Source organism: Seriola lalandi, unplaced genomic scaffold (genome assembly GCF_002814215.2).
Source record: "Seriola lalandi dorsalis isolate HSWRI2012SDOR001 ecotype SW California unplaced genomic scaffold, Sedor1 jcf7180002054911, whole genome shotgun sequence".
Taxonomy (NCBI): domain Eukaryota; kingdom Metazoa; phylum Chordata; class Actinopteri; order Carangiformes; family Carangidae; genus Seriola; species Seriola lalandi.
The window spans coordinates 1,217,204-1,233,687 of NW_019525463.1; the positions used below are offsets into that span (position 1 = coordinate 1,217,204).

Sequence of the window (16,484 nt, forward strand, 5' to 3'; positions counted from 1 at the left end):
TGAATCTCTGACTTTCTCTGTCTCCTCCTTCTGTGCACTGAGGGTGTCTCGAAGTGAAGAGAGTTCTCTTTCCTTCTCTCTGACTCTTTCCTCCCAATTGTTGTGATCTGGGCCTGACTTTGTGACCTCCAGAGCCTTTTCCAAATCATTGACCCTCTGTTTGGCCATGTGCAGCTTCCTACCCAGCGTCCCCTGCAGGCAGCGATTCTCGTGCATCAATTTGTGATTTTCTCCCTGCAGGTTGGCAAACTGCTGCCTCAATGCAGTGTTTTCAGAGGCCAGCTTCATATTGCACTCTTCAGCTGAGAGAAGGGCTTGTCTGAGGGAGTTCATGTCTGAGCTGGGAGGCACTCCTGCAGGTGGCACATAATGCTGGGGCCTCCTAGTCTTGTTAGTCTGCACTCTACCAGAGGCCTGAAATACATGAAAACACAACAAGTGTCTGATCATCCTCATGTCTGCAAAATTATAAAATGATTTCTTGTTTCTCTTCAGCATTTAGACCAAATATGAAGAAGAGAAAGAGCAGACTGGCTCCTGCTTTAGTGCAGTGGTGAAAAAAAGGTTGACCAAACAAGTTTCTCTTGGTTGAATGAGAAGATCTTACCCTGGGCCTCAGGTTGTATCTCCCTTCCATGATGACTGGACAAAGAGATGGTGAAGGTTGTATTGTTGTTTGACTGTGTAGGTTGACAGTAGCTGATCACTGGTGACTGGAGTTGACTGATGGTCAGGTGAAGTACTGAGTGAAAGTTAAACTGTTTGGAGGAGACGGTTCTAGACTGTTCCATCTTTGTGATGTCACTGACACAGAAGAATCACAAAGTTCTGATCATTAACTGATGATGATGATGTGGGTTAAGACTTTCTGTCAACAGAAACAAAGCATCAATAATTCACATACTTCATCTTCAGAAGCAAATATTGTAGTTTTTACTCTACATTTATCTGACAGCTGTAGTTACTTCTTATTTTTAGATTGATTTTAAATATAAAAAATATTTATTAAGCTTATAAAATACAATCTTTTGTTGAAGTTTAAACCAGTAATTTCCACCCTTTTTTGTTTGTGACCCTTTACTAAATACAGTGTTTACTTGGGGCCCCTTGTCACATGTTTCATGAATCCATTAGTCATTAGCACTTCCACCAAAGAAAGATTTCTCTGTTTAACTGCTCAGACAGTTTAATCTAAATGACTGAAAATAGAAAAAGGGGACCTTTATTCAAAGAAGACATAACTTTGGAAACCTAATATTAGCTTGAAATGAAATTTTAAATTCCTTTTTTAACCAAATAATTACTGTGGAGTTTGCCCCCACATCACTTACACTGGAATCAAAGTATGAAGAAATCATAGTAACAGAATGAATGATTACAGCCAGCAAAACCTGTTTCAGTGTTAATATGTACACCTGGTTATTTTTTCAAGACAAACTTGAAATATTAACCAATTCACTTGTGACATCCATCATGTCACCCCCATTTATCTGGTTACCCCTTGGAGGGGTCCAACCCCTAAGGTGGGAACCAATGGGTAAAACATATGCATATAAAGTAGTTTAAACTAGGTCTATCTTTTCAGCTGTAGCCCTAGAATGCTGCTTACTCACTGGTGCATCTGTAATTTTATAATGTAAATATACATACAGAATCATATACCAATCTTTTTCTTCTTTTTAAAAAAGCTTTTTAATTATGATAGCCCTACTTTATACATATTTACTTTTACTCAAATATGATTCCAGCAATAGGTAGTACTTATTTTTAGATTAAATTTCATTCACAAAATATTGTTTAAATTTATAAAGTATAATCTTTTGTTGAAGTTTAAACCAGTAATTACCACCCTGTTTTGATTTGTGACCCTTTACAAAAAAAACAAGTGTTTACTTGGGGCCCCTTGTCACATGTTTCATAAATCCATTAGTCATTAGCACTTCCACCAAAGAAAGATTTCTCTGTTTAACTGCTCAGACGGTTCAATCTAAATGACTAAAAATAGAAAGAGAGGAACTTTATTCAAAGAAGACACAACTTTGGAAGTCTCATATTAGTTCGAGATGAACTTTTGAATTCATTTTAAAACAAAACAAGCACTGTGGACTTTGCCCCCCATCACTTACACTGAAATCCCATTATGAAGAAATCATGATTGCAGCCAGCAAAACCTGTTTCAGATATTATTTCACGAGAGACTTGAAATATTATAAACCAATTCACCAATTCATTTCACGATACCTCACTTTGGAGGTGGCCGACCCCAACATATTTACATAAAGTAGTAATAAATAGTTCCATCTGGGCAACTGTAGGTATTAAATGCGTCCACACCATTGCATCCGTAATTTTGTCATACTCAGTCTGTTTTTTTTCTTCTTCTTTCTTTTAAATGAGTGCTTTTTAATTATGATACTTTATACTTCTTTACTTTTACTCAAAAATGATTCTGAATGAAGTTTTTTTTTCTCATGCATTCACTTGAGAAAAAAATCGTCTGTCTTCTTTTTAAGAAAAACTTTTCTCAGAATTATAAGATAATGAGCCTCTTAATTCAGAAAAATAGAGGATTTTTTTCCTACAGAAAATTTTTAGATAATCATCTTGTGAATTCTGAAAAACAGTGATTTCATTATGCTCACGCTTTGTGATTTTACAGTCTTATACTTTAATTTAAGGAAAGCACCTGGATACGTCTCCCACCCTCAGTCCATAGTACAAACCGTTTTTTTCACCTGCAGCAGTAAACGTTACTCCACGGAGCTCCGTGATTGGTCAGTAGGTGCTTTTCAAACTCCTCCCCCCACAGTCTGTCTGTTACCGCAACTCAGCGGCGGAGTCAGCAGCCAACTAAACAATCAGTCAGCCAGCTGCAAGTTTTCGGGCAAACTATTAATCCAAGGTCAGTAAAATACCGTTTTGTTTTATCATAAATACCTCAAGCGTCGACACGTGTAACATTTGCTTTGTGTGTGTGTCGACCACAGGCTCAAGGAAAAGCCCGAAAATGAGTCAGTTGAAGGGACGCTTTGTGACTCTGCTCCATGAGAAGAACTTTGTGACAGATCAGTTGGCGACGCTGGAACAAAAAACGGGAGTGAAGAGGGAGTATATCACCTTGGGTATGTTAAAGAAAAAGAAAGAAAAGATTTGGATAAACCTTCTTAAATGCTCGAATGCACTTTAACCTGCTGGAGAGAATTACGAACTAGCTCAGGCGTTAACGTCTCATAGAAAAACGTACCACATTCTTCGTGTGTAGCAAACAAGCCACAAAGCTAACGCTGGTATGTTTAACTGACAAAAGTTGCCATTCATTCTGCAATGGCAGGCGGTTGTGGGCACACTGTTGCATGAGTACTTGACTTTTCATTGTGGTTTCATATCCTGTGCCACTCTCTGCTGGCTCACTTTATTACCCTTCTCCAATATCAAAGTGCATCCAGCTCAGACCTTTATGCTACATTACAAGATTAGAGGTGGTTTATAATGCGCCTTACACAAACCTATTTCAAAATATTGCTGCTGAATGAACTGCCTCCAGTATCCCGTGGACCCCACCACTTACACCACCACACCTCCCAGGGGTATTTTTATCACGTCCTGAAATATCCAGTGGGGTGGCAGAGATGGGAGGGGACTCTAGGATGACTGGTTATTCAACGACAGGCTACTCTATCAATTAGGTTTTTGGAGTTGTGTTTTGACACTGCTCTGTATTCAGTTTGCACAGTCAATAAAGACCAAACACCTCAGGCTATGCAGGCAACATTTCATCTACAATGCCACTCAGCTACAGGAAACATGTTAGCCAGGGTGACCCGCATTCAAAGCTGCTGTCTTTACTCAGAATTGATCAAAGTTGACAGCCGAACACAAGTATTGCATTTAAACAAACAATTTCAAGGTCACAGAGGATGCAAATGTCCACGGGTGTTGGATGCTTTATGTGAAATGTTTTGCCTGTATTTAGCTGCACTGTATCAGATTTGGAGCACAAGCATGATTGCAAATAAACCCTGAAGATGCTTTGCTATTTTCAGATAGAGTTTACAACATCAAATATAGCACTTGATAGAAATAATCTCATCATGATAGGTGTTGATTTTTGGAGGCAGATGCTCATTTTTAAACATAAGAAAGACTAAAGGTTTTTGGTAAGAGCCTGTTTAAATTTGGCTTTTTAAGAACTGGTCCCAAAGCTATGTACTAAGCAGGACACTGAACAGCTGAAAAATGAATTTGTAACTTCTCTCTGGTAGACAAACTATGTTATGGAGACACTTTCTAAACTAGAGTTTAGATAATAAGTGGCTTAATCTATAAGTTGATAGACAGAAAATTACCTTGCAACAATTTTAATCACAGATAAGTAATTTGAGTATCTTTTAAGCAAAAATGGCTATGGTTTTCTGGTCCCAGCTTCTCAATAATGAAAACAACTGTGAGTTGCAGCTGTATTGTAAACTACCACAAACACATCTCTGGCATCTCTGAACTGCGGTTTCTAGGTTCTTACCAGCTGACATTTTCTATAATACTGATGTATCTTTGATAAGCAAACTAAGGCTGATATATAGCTCCTACCCATTTGTAGGCCTGGCTCTAATCAGCATTGTAGTTGAGAAAAAGAAGAAGCCTTGGGTCTGAGACACCATTGGCTTAAATGATCATATGATCACAAAATGCCAATTTAACCGATTCAGTTGGTGTCAGTTGAAGCTCAGTCAGATCTGCATTTAAATACTTCAGTTTTTTTTTTGTCCCACACACACCACCAAACTGGCTCACAAAACAAATACTGTGGATTGTATGCAAATACCACTTGACTCATCCCTACCCTGCAGTTAGCAGAAGGTAGACCAGGACAGAGCAAATTATACCATGGCCTGTCATGCTTGCAGAACTGACTTCTTAGCTTGTGAGTGAGGCACCAGCCCCTCATTTGATACTTTGACCACATTGCAGGCTTGTTACAAACCTGTACACTGATAATGGGCTGCATACAAGAAATTCCTTCCCGCTGGCTCACAACATCATCTTGTACTTTACCTTGATCCAGGCATGTTAGTTGAGCACAGTTACAAAGTTGTGTGACTGTCCTCTGTTTAGCTGAGAAACGTCTCAAGTTCATTCTGACTCTTGTGACACTTGAGACTTATGTGCTGACTGGAGTAGAGAGGTCTCATCTCTGCTGTGCATGCAGCCAAACTCACGGAGTGAGTGGCTGTTGTTTGTTAACTTCATGTATGTAAAACCCTTCTCCCTCTGGTCTCTCAACAGTAGGTTTTTGTGATGATAAGAGGAACTGGATTCGTAGCTAAATTACAAGTCGTGCAACTCTATAATGAATAGTTTGAGTCATACAGTGCATTACAGGATTACACAACTGCGTAATGGCGTCTGTCCTTATTTTCAGTTTTTCCACAAGAAAGACATGTGTTTTCATTTAAGGCTGTAAAATCTACAATGTCACGTGGATGCATTCATTGTTTATTTTCTTAGAGCAGTGCAGGAGTTGCTTAGTCACAGCATGGCGCCAGATGGCATGCAGATTTGAAGATGTTGGACAGTAAAAGGAGTCGGTTTTTTATTAATTATCACTGACTAATGAAAAGCATTGGTTTATGATTTGTTGTTGTGTTGCTGGGTCTTCTGTTTCAACCAGTTCTTCCAGTTTCCTTCATGAAAGAGAGCTGGACAGACTGGGAACTGCATGGATATTTGTATATGAGCTGGGACAAACAAATGAGATGTAAAGAGCAGGCAGCAGGAAATAGTTGAAACGGTATGAAAGGCTTTTAGTGCTTTGGATACCTGCATGAATTCATTGTGTTTGTTGCAGTTGAATTTTATATCAAAAGTTGAGTTTTGCATTCATTTGAATGATATATGGCATTATACTGCATCTACAGCTGCTTTAGGGTGATACGGTCATTCCTCTTGTCCTGTATTACCCTATACCTGTTTCCGGGTTTGCATTAAAACAAGTTCCCACAGACACAAAAGCTCTGCAAAAGATCTTGGATTTGAAATTGTTTTACAAGCCTAAAAGTGTTTTGAAGAAATGTAAAATATCCTTCAACATTAAGAGGAACCATGCACTGTCACTTAAAAAGAAATGGACAAGCTAAAATGGCTGGTCAGACTGCAGTGTATTTATTACGAAGTCAGTTTCTTGCTGCCAGCTAACCAGCAGGCTGTTTAAGCCTCTGAGGGATTAAAGTAAGCAATGCAGCCAAAAAACAGCTCAGCTATAATGTCTACCTTTTTTATAAAGTCTGTAATGTTCAGTTTTTGGTGGCATTATCAGAAATGTATATATATATATTTATTTGTTTTTTGCTTGGGTCATAGTTGGATGTGGTGTTATACCTGACTACATTGTTAGTTTATATAATATTATTTCTGCCCTCCGACGACATACTTGGGGGGGGGGGCGAATAATAGAAACACCTCTGAATATCCCGTCCATTATATCAGCTGAAACATTATTGAATTAACACTAATGTGATGGGGTTTATGGCAGAATAGTTGTATTGGACTGCATTAGATTGTATAGATGTACCTTATAATTTGCACTGTACATTATACTTTTGCTTTGAAAAATTACAGAAACTATTAATTGATTATTAAAAAATAGCTGCAGATTAATTTGCTGTTGATGATTTCATCAATTAATAGACATTTTCAGCTCTAAATGAAACTTTCCTCAAGCACAGCAAAAGTATATACACTTATTGACCGCTTTATTAGGCACTCCTGTTTCTAATATTCTGCCCCACTTGTGTACATATAGTGAGGACAGAAAATAACCTCAATACAACAACTCCTTTAAGAACGACCTGAGTAATAGACATATAATTGAATGAACACATTTGCAACAATGTCAACAAAAACTGAACATTATAAACTTCATAAAGATAGATGTTATGGCAGAGCTGCTGTATTGAAATTGAGTAGATTGTACAGGTTTACACTTGGGTCCCACTTCTGCTCCACAGTCAAGTTATGTACAAACCTGCTATGTCAGCATGTGTTGGGATTGCTTTGCATATTACACATACACTATAATAGAAAAACACATTTTGTTATTGAAAACCGATGGCATTTGTGGAATCTTTCACATACACGAGATGTATAAGTCACATGACTGTGAGCTTTGAGGTATATTTAAATCAGCTCCACTTTAGGATTTGAATATCAGTGTTTGACTTGTGCTCAGTGCTCCTCCTAATCCTGTTGCTGTGCTGTCCTTACATCCTGCTATCAGACACAGTCTGCTGACAGCAAGTTAATGTCGCTTGACATTAGATGTGTTTGTCAAGTAACAGGATAGCCTCACCCTCCGCTTCCTGTCCCGCCTCCTGCCCTAACTTCACTGCTACTTCTCATATTTCTCCCGCTGCAGGTGTCCTGAGTTTTCTCAGCCTCTATCTTCTGTTTGGATATGGAGCCTCACTGCTCTGCAACCTGATTGGCTTCATCTATCCAGCTTATTTCTCGTATGTATGAAGTTAAGCTTGTGTCAATAGATAGTAAAACAGTACAATATGTACAGAATCAATGCATTTAAATGTATAAATTGTAATAAACTTAAAGTGGCAATCTTAATAAATGAATGTTAAGTCACTATCTATTTACTGACTATACACTGAGGCAGCACAATGGTTACTGAACCTATGGCCCACTGATGAAAGTAGTGACATGTTTATATATTTGCAGTATAACAAACCCCAAATCCCAGAAAAAGCTGTATTAAGTTGCTGCTAATGCAAAGAGAACATTTCCAACTGCCCGGCTTCATATTAAAAGCATTTGACTGGCAAAACACAAGTAGACTCTTATTATGAGGTAGTCGCAGGAAATGAAATGTTTTATCAGTGAGCTTAGCAATTCCTGCTATCATTCATTAAAAATGTGTGACAGGCGTGCCGTTGACAGGCTGCACACCTCCAATCTCTCAGCCAGGTAGGCAGCTCCTTTCACTGTGCCCTGCTGTTCAGACTCATGCTGTGTGCAGATCTCTATTGTTCACAGAATGATGGAAAAAGGCCGATTATTGCCTGACAATAGTTTGTCTTGCTGCCCCCCAGGACCACATTTGCTGTTACCACCAGAAACTACAGGTGTCACCAAACCAACCAGGGCTGAAATGTTTGAGATTGCCACTTTAAGTCTTTTTTTTTTTTTAGTTTTTATTTCTTTACTTTATGAACACTTATTTTATTCTAATACATAATCCAGTGCAGTCAACATTTTGACTTGTTGCAGGAAAGGCACAGGTGTATCTCAACAATAACAATAATGTCTCTGTCCAGCCAGCCTGTATACACAATACTAGAGTTTTAGAACTGACACACATGCAGCCATTATTAATTATTAAAGGTTATTGACTGCAGCTGTGCTGTTCCTGCTAAGGCAGGTCAAAATGTGTACTGTCATTGACTGTTTTTTTCCAACTATATTTTCGTTCTGTTGTTGTTGTTGTTGTTGTTGTTGTTACATTCAAATAGAATAAATAAAACAACTGTTTTAAAGGATAGATTTAAAAAAAAAAAAAAAAACATTTTAATCATTCCTGCTCTCCTTTCTAGTTTAGACCAGTCTAGACTAGTTTAGTCTAGTCTCAAGTCTGTTTAGAACAAAGTTTGCTCTGTGTTACTATCCCTCCACTGCTGTTCATCAAGGAAAACCCTGAAAAATGGCAAAAAGTGAGAAATTTGTTTAAAAAAGCTCCCTTTATTTGGCTGACTGTGATTACTAAGGCTACATCCATACAACTATGTTATAGTTTAAAAAACGCATCTCTTTTGCAATGTTTACATCTGCCATCCACACTACTCCTGAGTTTTCAAATGCCTAAAAGTGAGACTTTTGGAAACTCTGCTGGACCCATTTTAGTTTGAAAACTCCAGGGTTGCATAGCAGTCTGGATGGGCAAAAACGGAGAAGTTTGGAAACGATGACAGAGACACCCACAGTCGCTCCCTGATTTGATTAAAAGCAACATGAATAACGAATTACAAGCGTTACTGACCTTGTTGTCTTCGCTAGCAGCTATTGTGGAGTTAAATTCTGTTTTTTAACATACAACTGCCTTTGCTGTTCCTTGTTCGTAGTATTTTGTTTAACTAATCAACTGCAGAGTAGACAATCTGCCTGCTGTTGACACTGGCTCAAGCATGCCCAGTGTTTGTGAATGGTCATTTATTGTTGTTTTAAAACAAAAATGTATTAATGGATGTATCCTAAGGGTGTTGATTTTATTACTTGCATTAGACTTGTGTGAGGAAGGGATCCCATTACGACCACTATGGAGAGAAGGAATGATTACACTGGCCTATAACTCAGTAAACAAATGGGCATATGAGACACAATTGAAAATCTTAACCTAAGTGCTGCTTAAAGGTGCCCTGTGGAGTTTTTACTGTAAACATCAGGTTTTTAAACATTCAGCATCACTCACCAAATCACATTGTGTGTATCCCTCAGGCCCAACAAAAACTCAGTACATTTCCAACTTCATAAAAAACATGGAAATCTTTTTTTATTATTATTATTTGGGGGAAACTGTATTCTCCTTTTGTCTTTTTTCCTCCACATTTATGTGCTCATTGTTGCCTATCAAACACACTACTGCTACAGGCTTTTGATAAGCATCATGATTCTCTGCAGAAGTTTGCATCATGACATCTCATGTCCTCAAGTGCATGCCCTACAGTACAGCTAGTTAAAAAGTCAAAAATTCCACAGTGTACCTTTTTAAATGCAGTGAGTTTTAATCTCTTTATATACTCTTCACGTTGTGACCTCATCAGTCTCCTGAATCAAACCTGTCCTCCTGTCCATTCAGCATTAAGGCCATTGAGAGCACCAATAAGGAGGATGACACACAGTGGCTGACTTACTGGGTTGTTTATGGACTCTTCAGCATCATTGAAAGCTTCTCTGACATCTTCCTCTTCTGGTTTCCCTTTTACTATGCTGGCAAGGTAGGCTGACCTTTTTATTTTTGTATGGGTGACATTTGGTACCTTTTTATTTTTTTTGCTTTCCGTTTTACTGTTGTCACTCTTTAGCGCCTCTGTATGAAGTTGTCAACTGACCTAAGTCTGCTTTCGCTGTGAAACCACAGACAGTCGTACTGTGGTGAATCACATGAGGGTTGACGTCTATGGGCCTCTCTACGTCATAACTCACCAACAGCACACTCATGTGGACAATTTGTGTAATGTCAAAATAAGGAAAACTTTCATAAATCTTTTTTATTTTGCCCCATACTACACAATTTCTTTTTTTTTCTTCTTTTTTTACCAGGGTATTATTACACAGTGGAAAGGTGACAAAATTAAGTAAAATAAAAAGAATACTTGATTTTTGAGTGAACTTTTGATGGACACTGTTGTGCCACAATGCATTGTACTAAGTAAATAGAAGACCTGCTCACAGCTTCCACACATAACAATGAATTAAAAATGGTAGTGCAACAGCCCCTGAAATATAATGGGAAAACAAACAAATAATCTTAAAGCTTTTCCCTCTTTGTGAAGTGTAATGTTGCAGTATCACTCCAAATATAACTGACGTCCAGCTGTGAACATATTGTATCATTTTCTAAAATGTATGTTGTAAAACCCACACAGTATATTGATTGTAAAATATGTTGTTACTGTATAGTAAATGCAAAACCATATACAAAGATTGATTTATATTAATACATTAGTCCCCATCATTTAGAGTAAAAGAGTGTCTTTCCATTTCATGTCGCTTCTGACAAGTTGTAAATTACTTTGAGACAAAAGGACCCCTGTCATCACAAAGTCCTGCTTCAGCCATTGAGTCACCTCACTATTCAGTTGTTTCAGCCTAATTGCCGTGATCATTTCTCAGCTTCATTAAAACAGTTTGATTACAATGAATAAACTTAATCCTGGGAGAAATGGGATTAATAAACCATGCCTCATTCTGTGCAGTGAATGATGGTAAATAAACATAGGCCTGTTGTTTAGCACAGCAACAATACAACAGCACACATTTAAGATAGAACACATCTCTTCTTGAATGCACAAAGTTGTGCATTTAACAGCTGCAACTATCAGTTATTGTCGTTATCCATTAACAGATATTATTTTATTATTAATTGATTAATCAGTCAGCCTATATATGTCAAAGAATCTGATATAAATGATAACTGTTTCTTAAAACCCATATTACGGGCCCCTCAGGAAGTTACAGCAGCCTAATATCTTAGATCTGCCCTCTGCTCTTTCCTCAGTGTTTGTTCCTGGTCTGGTGCATGGCTCCGGTGACGTGGAACGGTTCTGAGATCTTGTACAAGCGTGTGATCCGGCCATTTTTCTTGAAACACCAGGCTGCCATGGACAATGTTGTCAGCGATCTGACTGCCAAGGCTAAGATCATAACTGAGACCGTCACAAAGGAGGGTGAGATACCCACAGTAGTCATGCAAGTACAGCTACATTCATATACTGCATCTACTGCAGCTGTGTATTCACGCAGCTGACAAACGCATGCATCACCTCACAGTTTCACACTCTAAAAATATCTCCCCAAATACGGTAATCAGTTGTAAATTTGGACCTTTTTTATGTTTACGCAAAATATATTATTTTTCTTTCTCTGTTGTTTCCATCAGCTGTTAACCAGGTCCTCAACCATGAAAAGAACCAGTGAGAAACACGGGAAGGCTTCGTGTGTGCATGTATGTGTGTTTGGGTACTTGAAAAAGTGATTGAGAGAGTGTATGTGTGTTTGCCATTTTGCTTTTGGTTTGTGTGTCGTCCCCCCCACCCCTCCTCCTTCCATGACGAATGATGATCGACCCCGCCACAATCATATGGTAAACTGAAGCTTCACACTCCTGAAATAAAATCACAACTCGTTTATTACTTTACTGCCAGCGGTACTGCTAAGACAATCGATGAAACTGTGACCTTTTTATGAGATCTTATTTTCTTTGTTGTAGTGTGACAAAATAATGAAAAGAAATACGTTAATAGGAAAAATTGTGATTGTGTAACTGCAGGTTTCAGCAACAATGTCAGTGTTGTCTAATTGAGCCATTTGTGACAGAAAACTGAGGCTGATACAAGTATAAAAGTAGGTTGCCTTAAATGTGTCCATAAATAGCATTTTCGTTAACATTGTTAATTAAAACTGGAAGTTTTTACATGTCAGTAATGTCTGCATTGCTCTTATAAGCCTTATTCTCGCATGTGCCAAGCAGAATTTAAAGTCTGTTTGAGCTATTGGGAAGGTTCTCACTCTGTTTAACTGGATGACTTCTGTCTTTTGATATGTCTTAATTTATCTTCTCATAACGATGATACAGTAAAACTGGGATCCTGGTGAAATGAAAATAGTGTCTCTGTGTCTGACTTTATACTTTGAGATATATTTCTGTTCCTTCTGGGGCCCTCTCTCCAAGCAGTGTCATTCCTCACAAATTGGGAAATGGGATTTTATTTGGTCCAAATTACAATGTTCACACACCAGTGATTTCTATAATTGTTTTTTTCTTTTCTTTTTTTTATAGCGGGGCGAGTCAGGGAAATTGTATTTCTAGTTCCATAACCTCTGCAGGTTCAGTTCTAGCTCATTTTGTAGCACAACATTTTCCTTAATATAATGAACTTTATCTGCAGTAATTGTAAACGGTATCCAGATGTCTTGCTCCGTCTTGGGAAATATTAAATGTTTCACCAACCCTCTTTGAAATTTACTTATATTACTTATATTTTTTATTAAACATCTAAACAGATGTTTTTAGTATGAAATTACAGTAGAAATTAAAACATTTTTGCTACCCATTTCACAGATTTGGTGGAAAACTTTTTAGTATTTCAAATTTGGTATAGCAGGAAATGTTTTATTTTGTTGTTATTTGTTTAAGGGAAAATTCTAGTGCTATGCACACTTTCTCTCCCATCCTACATATCCTCTTGATCTTTTAACCTGTCACCCTAAAGTACATTTATGGGCTTTCAGGCAGCCTAACCACCCACGCTTTAATTTGTGTTTGGCTCTGTATTCACGCTTGAGGGGCTTTGAATGGGAGGCCCTTTGTGTTTGTGCACTGGATGTAATGCATGGGAAATGGTGGACGGAGCTCGTGCGACGGCCACACACCACCACAGGGAGAGGAAGGCACCCATCTGGAAATGGCTGCTATGAAGATGTGTCTGCTGGGTGTTTGTTATGTATCCTCCGAGCCACCGGTAGCCGACGTGTTATTGATTGAACAGAAATGGGACACAGAAACCAATAATTGCATCGTGTTGCTGTGTGGTTTCATCCAAGGCTTTGTATGGAGTGTGGGCCCTGTAATGACTTAGAAGAAGAGCTGAAGAGAACAGACAAAGAGAAAAAGACTTGAAAGGAGTTTTATGCATACACAAACATTTTTCCGCTAGCATTTTCTTATTACATGCTGCTTAGGCACACTATAGAGGTGTGACTCTAGAAATGACATCCATGGTTCCCAGAGCATGAACCTTAACAGTTTTGGTGATTTTCTGACTTTTCCTTTAGCATCATCCATAAGCTTGGCCCTTGTGGTTTTTGTCTGAAATGTCTCAACTACTGAAAGAATTTTAAGAAAATTTGGCACACACGTTCAAGTTCCCCCTTCAGGAAGAATTGCAAAAACTTTTCAACATGTGCCATGATATAGTCAAATAACTAATAACTATTTTCAAATAATTTGGTTTATAACCTGCAAACTAATGACTTCCTGAATTCCTGCCTCAGCTGTATTTTCTGTCTATTCAGTTAATCTGCAAGTCTTGGATAATCTTAAAAAGCAGTGGGGCAAAAAAAAAAAAGCTGAAGTGAAGTTAGAAGTTAGTGAAAGGTTTTGAATTCCATTTAAGTTGAATATATTTTCTTGGGTTTAGCATAATATTAACATTTAATTTAGTGTTTGTTATATGTGATTGGCTACAATCTCATTCTTTGACCTGTTTGTGAAAAGTGGTTTAGTATTTAAAAGGTCCTTTAAAAAGTCTTAAATTTACTTTGGTGAACACAGCAAAAACACTGTTGGTGTTTATTGGAAAATTTTAGCATGCTTATAAGATAATCTAACATTGTTGTGATGCTAGCACAGCAGCAAAGATAAACTCTTAGCTATGTTTCCCAAACACTTTCAGGACTTTCATACATTGTCTTGAAAAATTGAGATTTGAGATTTTAAAGTTCATTCTTATACCTGAATAGTGATATGAGGAAACTTAAGTTGTTGTTGTTGTTGTTGTTGATGTTGTTGTTGATGTTGTTGTTGTTGTATGCTGGTGTGGATTACACAAGGATAAACAAATGCTAATCTCCTAAAAGGGTAAGAAGACATCACTGTGAAAATAAAGGTAGGTTTACAGCCTCAGAGCTTATTTTAAGTCTTGTTGTGAATAATGACACTTGAATTGAATCTCTGGATCCCTCCCTTCGTCTGTCCAAGCAGACTATTTTCTCCTCCCTAACCCTGCATTAACATCCCCCCACCTCCCCCACCGCTCTTCTGCTCATTATCCCCTGGACTAAAACAATCAATGCTTCTTGTAATCACCCTGTCTGCTTGTCTGAACCGCCACTGTCCCTCTGCAGGCCCTGCAGTTCCCCCGGCTCGCCGACAGAGGGGGACAAACCCATGCCTGACTGGATGGAGAGTTGGTGAGTCATACAGAGACCGTCACGTACTAACACAGCTCAAAACAAGGCCTGGTCTGCCTCGGCCGTAGGCCTTTGGTAGCACCAGGGATGGGCTTTTTCACGTTTATTTGTGTTATTAACCGAAATTAATGAAATTCACTCATCTCAACTGACGTGGGTTGAGAATTCATTTGGGCGTCTTTATAGCTACTGCACTGGTATACTTCCTGTTTCCCAGCCCGTACACTGTGTGTCATCTTTTTCTCTTTTACCATCGATTGCATGCTGTTTTGCTGTGTGCTGTGTATGTACTGTAGTATGTAGCCTGTACTGTAGGCTACATCCTGTATACAACACTGCATTCAGGTATTCATTGCTCTGTCCATGGTGCTGAAACACAATGAGGTCGCTGTCCGTGGTGCTGATCCTGGATTTGACAATCAGGGATTTGATTTTTTTCATTGTTAATTAATAGCTCACCAAGAAAACTTCACATATGACCTTATTAATAAAACAAACCATTCAACCGGAGTATTTCCATTCTCATGTATCCCTGTCTGCAAAAAGCCTAATCTGATCCGATGAATCCAACTATTCAGACTTGTTTATTCTCACCAAACTTCACTCACGATTTCACCAATTTTAGTTGTCTTTTCATTTCTGCTGCTCTCGGGCCAAAGTGGAGCTGGCATATATCTGCCCTGGCCCTGGAGATATCTGGGAGTTACAATATACTTGGCTGTGGCTGAAACATCGACAGAATGATTTGGAAATGAAATGGGGCTCTGCTTAGGTTACATTTTTGACCGTGAATGTAATTTCATCAATTGGGGGCTACTTTAATATGATTTGTTGCTCAGGGACCGTCGATGTTTTGACTTCCAGATTTCTTAAACATGCTTTGTTATATATGATCAGATTGTGGCTCTGCATTAAGTATTGTAGTTGACCTTTGCAGTTTCTCATTCATCTAATTTTTTTTGTCATTTTTGAGCTTTGGTATGATCCTGTGGTGACATTCCCACAGTTGCATCCATCCAGGGCATTTTTTTTTTTTTCCATTAGGGGAAGCCTTTTTTTTTTTTTAATGGCTTATTTTGCTGGCATCCAACCACTAGGAAGTGTATGAACTGAAAGAAAATCAAGTGTGGAGAGAAAAGGGAGAGAGGGCATAGCACCTCCCACGTCCTATCTGTGAGAAAGAGAGAGGAGATAGAGAGAGAGAGAAAGAGAGAGCGAGAGAGAGAGCGAGAGAGAGAGAGTCTGCTGTGGTGGTGTTAGAAATCGGACGACATGAGCTCTACATGAACCGCGTAAAATGCTTTAGGACGCTTTCGGCGTTTGTCTTTCATCCGTCTAAACCAAGGACGAGCCTGAAGCGGAGCTATTCTTCACGACCAGGTATGGAGATGCTGCTCGGCCCCACATCTTACATGGAGGTTAGATGTTGGTATTCGGTGGCGTAGCCGCGGTCCTTTTGCCTGGCTGGCTGTTGTGTGCGCACACGATTCCTGCTGCTCACGGCCAACACGGGATGACGAGTCTCATTTATTTTGTTAGTGTTGGTTTTAAAATGCATCCACGCCCGCTCTTATCATGCCTCGCGTTGGTTGTTTGATAACCTCGGATGGTGTGAATTGTATGTATGTATGTATGTATGTATGTATGTATGTATGTATGTATGTATGTATGTAGCCTATGCCCGCACAGCCATATTGGCAGTCAGCAGGGGAGAGAGAGAGAGGGCAGAGCAGAGCAGAGATATGAGGGTGTCGGGATTATCATATTGCTTTGAGGAGTAAAGGGAGGTGGAG

General features: G+C 38.7%; 2 protein-coding genes across 4 annotated transcripts in view; both read left to right on the forward strand.

Annotated features, from left to right (window-relative positions):
• Nucleotides 1-2,788: 2,788 nt before the first annotated feature.
• Nucleotides 2,789-12,383, forward strand: LOC111673126 (receptor expression-enhancing protein 5). 2 transcript variants are annotated; one of them, XM_087169742.1, is made up of 6 exons: nt 2,789-2,902; nt 2,988-3,122; nt 7,412-7,505; nt 9,857-9,995; nt 11,279-11,469; nt 11,660-12,383. In XM_087169742.1, the coding sequence occupies exons 2-6, from the start codon at nt 3,008-3,010 to the stop codon at nt 11,664-11,666; spliced, it is 546 nt and encodes a 181-aa protein (XP_087025868.1). In that variant the 5' UTR covers nt 2,789-2,902; nt 2,988-3,007; the 3' UTR covers nt 11,667-12,383. The 2 variants fall into 2 exon arrangements, with proteins under 2 accessions (XP_087025868.1, XP_023286564.1); XM_023430796.2 differs by having other exon boundaries at nt 11,279-11,447.
• Nucleotides 12,384-12,514: 131 nt separating this feature from the next.
• Nucleotides 12,515-16,484, forward strand: part of diras1b (DIRAS family, GTP-binding RAS-like 1b) — a 20,388-nt gene continuing 16,418 nt past the window's right edge. The window contains exons 1-2 of one of the 2 annotated variants that reach the window (XM_087169743.1): nt 12,515-14,387; nt 14,626-14,691. The gene's annotated coding sequence lies outside the window, so the exon portion shown is untranslated. Of the gene's footprint in view, nt 14,388-14,625; nt 14,692-15,767; nt 16,072-16,484 lie in introns of those variants that run through there. The other variant, XM_023430794.2, reaches the window with a different exon arrangement.